We start from the raw sequence: 9721 nt of genomic DNA on the forward strand, positions 1-9721 counted from the left end.
ATATGTCCCACACACTGACCCTTTCAAGCTGGCCCAACTGGCAGTGCCAGACTGCCCGAAAGGACACTCCTACACTAGGCAGGCACCAAGATAAAAAGCATATTATTATATTTGTTAAAACCAGTCATGAAATTGCAAAACTGTTTCTTCATTCCTGCCAACTTTCTCCTGTTTATGTTGTTTGTTTTTTGTCTGTCATAAATGCTTACCTAACTCTGGCAGGCTGTTAAACTATAAAAGGATTGCTTCTAATAACATGTTTTTTATTTCAGAAATAATGTCTGATGATATTGATCACACTGGCAAGCAGGTTCTGGAAGACTCTGGAAGACATCAACTTGAGAAGATTCTCAATGATGAGGGACTTGATGCAAAGTTCTGGCTCCCCAAGCTGAAGGAAGTTCTTGGGGTGACCAATGCACAGGCCATGAAACACCTGAGCCATGAAGACTATCTGAAGGTAGAACCTCATATAAAGCAACCATGGCAACAACGGGCCTTCAGAAATATACTTAAAATACCAGACAACAAAGTAACTTTGAAGAAACTGCAAGATGAGCGCTTGGAACTGATGAGAAAGAATCAAGAACAGGCAAAGTTGACACTTAAGGAGGTGAAAGAAATGCAGACTCTTGGAAAAAGTCAAGATGATGAGGACATTAAAAAGAAGTTGGAGAACCTGCGCAAGGCTATGAGCATACCTGAAAATTCTTGGCCAACTTCAGGCAAACCTTTGATTGAGATAATAGAAAGTCTGCACAAGGAGATACAACTCACAGAATGCTCATTGTCAGCTCGTGAAAATCTAGATGATAAGGAGGTGTTAAAATGGGCATCAGGAGGACGGATCCTGCAAGGAATATACAAGACCAATAAACTAGAGGACATTTTAAAGAAGCGGGATCATCTCATTAGCATTCCTGAGAATTTCAGCCTCTTTGGTCCCGAACAGGGGCCTGTGTTTCAGAAAAAAGAGTTTTCCTCTTACTCATCAGAAAGGATATTCACTAAAGTCATGGAGAGTCGAGGATTTACTGTTAGCTGCAAGGCCAAAGTAGGCTGTATGGGTTTTAATTTTGAATGCAGCAATGACTATAGCATAAGCTCAGAGTTGGAACAAACTAAAAAGTCACATACTGAGAATACTTTTATTTGTACCACAAAGTACAACTATATTCCGCTTGCCTCGTGTTTCTTTCAAAACCATCAAATCAGACTTTCCACTGCAGCTCTATGCGAGCTCACCGAAATTGAAAAACTACTAGGTCTTACCACAGAACAAGACAAAGTTCAGATGCTGAATACTAGATTTGGTAAATTTTTCACCAAATTTGGCTCTCATGCTGATACTGGCCCTTTCCATCTTGGAGGGGTATATTGGTGGAAATCTTCCTCCGAGGGATTCAAAATCGAAGATATAGAAGAGGTGAAAAAAATATCAACCCAGACACTTGATATTTATGTGGGAGCAAGCTATTGTGGTTTTGGCCTAAGTGCAGGAGGTGGTGTGGGTGTGTCTAGTTCTCACTCTGAAGCATCTTCCCACAGCAAAAGTACAGAATTTATTGAGAAAAACATTCAGCTGTCTGTCACCAAGACAGGGGGTCCGGTGGAAGCAGATTCCCTAGTACAATGGAAGTCAGGACTAATGGCGAGTAATAAAACTTGGTCTGTAATTGATACAGGATTTAATTTGGTACCAGTTTGGGATATAATCCTTCAGTGTCACAGGAATGATTTTAAAGATGTTTATCAACTAGGAGCGTGTCTAATGGAAGCCTACAAAGCCATAACAAAACAAGATGTGCATTTACTCTTTGGAGAAGGGATTATTAGTGCAGCGGAAGAAGCACAAGCATTCTTACGAGACATTGAATCTTGGGAAGTCACCCATGCTGAAGAGCAGTTGAAGAAGCTAATCTGTTTCAAGCAGAAACTGAATGAAAGAGACAGAAACTACAGTATTTGGATTCGTGTGTGCCTCTCCAACAAAGCGCTTCCAGATTTCTTGGCAAAAGTAATTAAATCATATGAAAATGCGCAGAGAAATGAAAGTGAATACATCAAAACTCAAATGCGCTGCCTTTTAAATTCTGATGTCTATTCCAATGAGAATGCTCTCATATATTCTCCCATAATTAAATGGATTTATCAGCCCGAAGAAGAACAAAAGCAAATGAGCATTACAAATTTTTATGAGTTTATTGGTGTACTAGAGCAAGAGAAAAGATCCATAGAGGAAGCAAAATTAAGCTTCAATTCCCACATCGAAGCAGTGCATGATGCTCAGATAAAGGCCACCTTTAACATCAGCTCAGCTTTATATTCTATATTCAAAGTGCTGAGGGCCAGAGTACAACCAGACATTGAGTTCTTATTAGTTTCATATGTAGTTCCTTTGGGGTACTCCTTGGAATCTGGTTATTTTCGGTACCTTTTGGGGGGCTCTGAAATCGACTTTATGATCAACAACATGCAAGATGCACACAAAATGTATGCATGTCTGAAGGAAGAGAGCGCTTCCAGAGCGCAAGCTTTTCTGTTGTTGACGAGCTTAACATTGGCAATTGAGTGCAAGGAGGTGTCTGTAAGACAGAAAAAAGAACGCTTTGATTTCATGATGGGCCATATGAAAGAGATTTTGTCAAAGGAAGTGTCTGATGTGGTTGAAAAATATACTGAATGCAATGACTTTAAATCACTAGAGGAAGACTTAATTAACATCAAGCTAGGACATTGGAACAGTAAAAGTGGTATGGTTCACAAAGAAAGCTTGATAAGAGAATTAAATGAAATATCATTGAGAGCCAACCAGGTAGATATGTCAGTTTCAGAAACAGCAGACCTTTACCACAATGTTGCTGAAACATGTGCTGCTATCCCAAATAAAGACCTTTCCGATTTGATAGAGCATCTTGGACTTGAAAACTACTATCCACAGAAAATGACCCCTGAGCATGTGCACGTTATAGACCACTTCACCCTGCAGATATCTGAAAGTAAGCCTAGCACCAACAATGAACTTCCCTTTTATTTTTTACAGAAGCTTATGATAATGGACTACCGCGCACGGGATTTGTCTTGCAAGTCTGAAGATCTTGCCGGTCAGGATCTTGCCACAATTTCTGAAGAAATACACCCTTCTGGTGAACCACTGAATATAATGGGCAAGATATTTGGTTTCCCTGGGAAAACCCATAAAAAGGCTATTGCAAACCGAACGCTGGTGCATCCCATGGATGTGCAGATGGCTATATATCACTGTGCTGATGATTTTATGAGGCAGTGGATTTCCACAAAGCTTTCTGTGTGCCAATTTGCTTTACCTTTACTGGTTCCAAATCCATGCACTTCAGAAATAGAATTTCCTCTCTGGTCATTTAGGCAAGTCAGCAAAAATTGGCAGCAAACTAAAAAAAAGGGAATGGCAAAAGAGAACACATACATTGAAAAATCCATTTCTGGTGTACCCACTCCTATAGTGTCTTTCTTTAGAATTGGCAAGTCTGCACATTCTAAATCTCAGCTCATGAACTCATTGCTTAATAAGCAAAATCGTAACATATTTTTCCATCGCAATTGCCTTGGCGGTAGCAAGGACTCGGTCCTTATGGCGGGTGTTGCAGAAATATTCTGGCATTGCCCAAGTGGGAACAAGGATGACCGATTTGACCAGTGCATAGCATTTACTAATCTCCACGGGGATGCTATCACACACATGAAGCAAGCTGCCTTTTTAGAGGATATTTCTTCTGTCAATGTTGTTTTCATGTCCTGCTCTGACAAGGAAGCAGCAGAGAGCCAATTCTTGAATAACCTTCTAACTTCCCCAAAACCTTCGATTTGTCTATGCAATGACTTAGAGAATAGTGATCCTGTAGTTTCTGGAAACAAAGTTATGGTTGCTCTGAAGAACAGAAATGAAGCAGAATTAATTGATGAACTGAAAACATTAATTAATAAGCTGTTAGCAGGGTTTACTCATACTTGCAAATTAGAAGACTGTGCAAGTGTTGCACAGAAGCATGGATTCCATGTTGATGAAGACAGGAAGGAATGTAGAGAAGGCAAGGTTCTTGCCAGGACTTTGATGTCTCACATAGACGATACACCTGTAACAGATGTGAAAGAAAAGTTCCTTCCTCTTCAGGGAAGCCTTTGGCACAAGTGGTGTGAAAAAGACAAAGAACTAACCCGCCTGCGGAATAAAGGCAACAGAAGCATAGAACAGCACAGAAGTGACATTGAATCAGAAAAAAAAGCTATTCGGATGATCCAGTTGCAAAAAGCACAACCCATCAATAGCCTAATGGAATCACTAATACGTACATTGCAAACCAGTTCTGCTAAAACTAAAAGGTTTTTTCTTCATTGGCTCAAAGTATTAATAGATGACGTATTCTGTGAACAACTTACAAACCTTCGTCAACAATACCTAGAACTAAAGTCACAAAAAGAGACAAAAATAAAACAAGACAAAGATCAGAACAATGAAGTGGACAACTGTTTAGAAACACTATCCAAAAAGATCAATGCCTCTATGTTTGGCCTTGAGCATCTATTGAGGGAATTGGGACAAATCTATGAGGCATTAGATGCTGGTGTGAGTATGCTTCCCCAGATAGCAGCAGATTTGATGGCTAATGGGTTCCCAATTGAGCTGATGGATGGAGATGCTTCATATGTTCCAGTAAAATGGGTTGGAGCAGTTTTAGATGAATTAATTAAGAATATAGGTGGTGATAAAAGGTTGATTGTGCTCTCTGTACTTGGTGTACAGAGTTCAGGAAAGTCAACTTTGCTAAACACAATGTTTGGTCTGCAATTTGCTGTCAGTGCTGGACGATGCACTCGTGGAGCATTTATGCAGCTTGTTAAAATTGATGAAAAACTCCAGAAAGATCATGGTTTTGATTACATTCTAGTTGTTGACACAGAAGGCCTTCAGTCCATTGAAAGAGAGAATAAGTCAGCACTTAATTTTGACAATGAGCTGGCTACCTTTGTCATTGGCCTTGGCAACATGACTTTAATAAACGTCTACGGAGAAAATGCTTCTCAGATTCAGGATATTCTTCAAATTGTTGTCCAAGCTTTTTTAAGAATGAAACAAGTTAAACTTTCCCCAAGATGTTTGTTTGTTCATCAGAATGTTGGACATTTATCAGCCCAAGACAAAAACATGGAGGCTAGAGAATGCCTTCAGAAAAAACTGGATGAAATGGCTAGGACAGCAGCGCAGCAGGAACTGTGTGATGTGACTTGCTTCAGTGATGTTATCAGATTTGATGCCAATGAGCAAATTCACTACTTTTCTCACCTGTGGGAAGGAAATCCACCAATGGCACCGCTTAATCCAAACTACAGTCAGAATGTTCAGGATCTAAGAAATCAGATTTTAATGATAGCAAAAGAAGAATCTAAATCTAAACTTTTAAGCATATCTCAGTTGAAAAATCGCATTGAAGATCTCTGGAGGGCTTTGTTAAATGAGAACTTTGTTTTCAGCTTCAAAAATACACTAGAAATTTCTGCATACAGCAAACTAGAAAAGAAACTCAATGACTGGACCTGGCAGCTTAGGAGCCACACGCTGAACTTGCAGAATAAATACAACAACCGTATTAGAAATGGTAGCATAAACCATATAGAGAATAAACATCTGGAGGAAGAGTTTCAAGAGCTGTATGGTGGTATTTTCAAGGAACTAGAAGTCTATTTCAATGAAGGTACAGATTGTGAAGTACTTGTCCAGTGGAGAGGTAGTGTGGAGAAACAGCTCCAGGTTCTAAAACAAGAACTTATTGATGAACTTAAAAACAAGTCTGAAGAACTGCTCAGGTATAAAAATAGTCAAAGTAAATTGGAATTAAAAAAGTCAGAGTATGCAGACAATTTATTTGAGAAAAGCAAACACTTAGCTTTAAGATTAAAAAATGTAGCACTGGATGATGAGAAACTTAAGGATCATTTTAATTGTTTGTGGATTAAGTGGGTCACTGAATTGTCCTCTAGTGCTCCCCATACAGAGGACCCGAATATCATGGTTGATGTAGAAAATGTTCTCCTATCTCACTTTCAAAAGGTGCCTAATTTATTGAGCAGGTTCAAGGATGTTTCCAAGAGGAAGGCATTTTCCCTTGATCCTTCCAAGCATATTCAAATTCACAAGTATGTGTACTTCATTCCAAAATCTTTTACTGAGAATGATAGGTCACACATAAATCAAGTAACAGGTCGCATAAGGCAGAGCACTTATGAATATATTGAAACAAAGCGAAATCAGAAAATGGCATACAATAAAAGTTACATCCACGAGATAGTCAACGACATAAAGAAAGTCAGCAGTTCATCTCAAGGTCAAAATTTTAACTTTACAACAGAATATCAAATTGATTTATCACTTTACTTATGCAATATTGCAGCAATTGAATTTATTAAAATACATAAAGAATTCCAGAAATCTAATGACCCAGTGGCCTATCTTGAAAGTAAGCGGGAGGGTTTCTTTGATTATTTTAAAATCTCTTGCCAGGGAACGACATCCATTACAACATTTGCAGATTGTTTGTGCAACAAGCTTAAGGAAGCTGTGCAGCAAGCAATTTATGACACTGTTCCTCTGAAAATAGCAGACTCAATGCGTTCGGATTACCCAGCCTTCAATGAAAATAAAGCCCAGTTTGAAAAACACATTCTGATATCTCTTGCTGAGAAGGAGGACTTTGAGCAGTTCAGGCAATACATTCATTTCCCTGAAGATTACTATAAAACTTTCATCAAAGCACGTGTTGAGGAATACTGGCTAGATGCAAAAAACTCCAGGCTGAAGACAATATTGAACATTACACTGGATTTTTTCCAAAACCTTATTATCTTGGTCTTTGGTGAAACCACACAAGTGGTAAAAGATAAACATGGAAATGCATCAATGTGGCTAGATGAACTTTGTAGAAAACTTGGAGATAACCTTAACATTTCACGAAGTGACCTGAAAGTCATTGAACATCAAGAAATCCCAGACCTAGAGTTTCTTAAAGAGGCTCTGAGTAAAACATGGGAAAGTCGAGTAGAATGTTTGAGGATGAGCTTCTCTGAAATCAGTTTTGAATCATTTGATATAAAACCTCATCTTATACTAGCAAAGCAGCTCTGTGGATGCATGGAGCAGTGCCCCTTCTGTAAAGCCATTTGCACAAGCACAATTACTGGTCATGGTGGGGACCACAGTGTTCATTTCCATCGCCCTCAGGCCGTCAGTGGCATACAATGGTATGAAACTGATCATTTGGTCACTGACATTTGTTCCAGTCTTGTGGCAAGCGACTGCATGTGTATTCTCAGTGAAAGCAATCAATTCCCCTACAAGAACTATAGACAAGCTGGACCTCCATACTCCACCTGGAGTATCAAGCATGATAACTCGAGCCAGTCTTACTGGAAATGGTTTGTGTGCCATTTCCGAAGTACACTAGAAAGAGACTACTTAGGAAAGTTTGAGGGAAAAGGGGAAATCCCTGAAGCATGGACTGAAATTACAAAAGACAGTGCCATCTCGGAACTGAAACAGTTGTAAATGTTAACATCACAAAGATGTTTTCTAACCCAATATTTATATGAAGTAATACCTTCTGACACAACCTCTATTTATTTAAGACCATTCTCTTTCTTTAAGTGTTATGTGTGACAATCCAGTACCACTATATGTCAAGGTTATGTATGTAAATGTATATTAACATTTACAGCGTGTTCATTGCGTAAAGAGGTACATAGTATCTCTCCAAAGTTCAAATTGGCCAGATTTCAAACACTTGCACCAATGCAGTGTATCGTTTTATCGTCATTTGCAAACAAAGACTGCTGTGAAACCTGAGTTTTTGCTCGGGTTGGTTTTTGAAAACACTGCAGTGGTTTTTCTGTGAAACTTAAGATTCATAATTGACTTAACTAGGTTCCAGACTGCACTACATGGACTGATAAAGCAGCTGTGCTAGTCCCTCCAACCTATACATATTTTGGTGTCTTATACAATGATAAAGGTTCCTTTCATCGGCAAAGACAGGAAGGGTGGTGCCTTAACTCTGGCATTTCCATCATTGCAGAGATCCCTAGACAGCCCTAGCTTTACTCCCCATTTAAAATTAATTGCAGCAAAATTAATCCTAAGCCTGTCTTATTGAAGTGAGACTCTACGAGGGTAAGATGCAGGGACTCTGAATTCAGTCATCACATAAACTTGCTCTTTCGTTCTGTTCCCAATGCCTCCCCTGCTCTGATCAGCGCCAAGTTTGGTCTAGTGAATCAACTAACTGCTAGAAAGGGGGCATACATCAAAACATGGAAAAAAATATCATCCTCATCAGACAATCTCCTGAACAAAACTCCCTGCATGAAATACAAAAAAGTAAAACCACCCCTGCTCGCTTGTATCTTGACTCTGACATCGACGACTTGAGAATACAAACTTTATGGCATGCAACACTCTCTCAAGGGTCTTTAAAAAAAATCTATACATGCCCTAACTAAGATAATCTCTGCTGTACCCTATAAAGAGATATTAACAGCCAGATCACATGCTTGGACTGTACAAAGGGGTATAGAGTCCTCAAATCCCAATTTTATCTAGATGCCGGATGGTCCAAGCAGAAGGAGGCTTTTATCAAGAATCACTTTGGTCTTCTCCCCAGGCTTGGCCACATTGTGCCTTGGCTCCAGAAAACAGAACCTTTAACCTGTAGACTCTGCCATATGGCTGAGGAGAACATCATTCATGTAGTCTGTGTCTCCCCTGACCTCCTGAGTGAAAAGAGGATGGGGCATATTATCAAGACAGGAGATAAAATTATCGCCGTTCTGCCGCTAAAACGGCGATAATGGACTTGATAATATGCTCTATGGAATTCCAATTGAAGCTCAGGTTAGATGTCCTTCACATCTAACATGTGCTTCAATTGGAATTCCATAGAGCATATTATCAAGCCCATTATCGCCGTTTTAGCAGCAGTTTTCTGCCGCTAAAGCGGCAATATTTTTATCTCCTGTCTTGATAACATGCCTCGATGTTTTTAAGAGCCCATTTTAATCAACAAAACATCCGCACTTGTAGACAAGCCATTATTGCATGTTTTAACCCAACGGATACTATCTTTAACTGTCGTTTTACAAACTTTTTAAAGCAAGTTGCACAGCAATTGAAGAACAGAGAACTTTGCTAATTCCCCCTCAACACAAATGCTGCACTTTGTTTTAATGAGATTTTAATGATATTTGTTGTGGCTGTTTTTAACGCTATATTATCTCTATGTATGCTACAGTTTTTATTAACTAATCATAATAAAATTTCTTAGTCTGTCCAACAGTGTCTGATGGAAATTCCAATTGATCTGTTAGAAGTGGCACTGTGAAAATGTTGATACAATATGCTGAAGTATTAATAAAGTGTCACTGTTTCGAGTAGCTTCTTGTTATTATCTCTGCCTTCTGTCAGTTGTATTTTGAATAATATTGCAATATGAACTCGGAATGGCTTTATATACTCTCTAATTAAGGCAAAGGGGAAAAGGTCAGAATAGATTTACATCAAATGCCATGAGTAATCCTAGATATCTGTGACAATGGTAGGTTTCTAGGAGTATTCACATGCCCACTTTTCCACCTTTGCTCCTTCATTTATTAATGAATGGAATCTCTGATGCCAGTTGTGAGCCTGGGGGCCTGAGAC

At 39.1% G+C, this 9721-nt stretch overlaps 1 protein-coding gene across 2 annotated transcripts in view; it reads left to right on the forward strand.

Moving 5' to 3' along the window:
• Nucleotides 1-9456, forward strand: part of LOC146799142 (interferon-induced very large GTPase 1-like) — a 98744-nt gene extending 89288 nt beyond the window's left edge. For both annotated transcript variants that reach the window (XM_085626585.1, XM_085626586.1), the window contains one exon: nt 273-9456. In XM_085626585.1, coding sequence (XP_085482711.1) covers nt 278-7576 — 7299 coding nt within the window. In that variant the 5' untranslated portion in view covers nt 273-277 and the 3' untranslated portion in view covers nt 7577-9456. The remainder of the gene's footprint in view (nt 1-272) is intronic.
• The last annotated feature ends 265 nt before the right edge of the window (nt 9457-9721 follow it).

This window comes from Triturus cristatus, chromosome 9 (assembly GCF_964204655.1).
Source record: "Triturus cristatus chromosome 9, aTriCri1.1, whole genome shotgun sequence".
In the NCBI taxonomy this organism is placed as follows: Eukaryota; Metazoa; Chordata; class Amphibia; order Caudata; family Salamandridae; genus Triturus; species Triturus cristatus.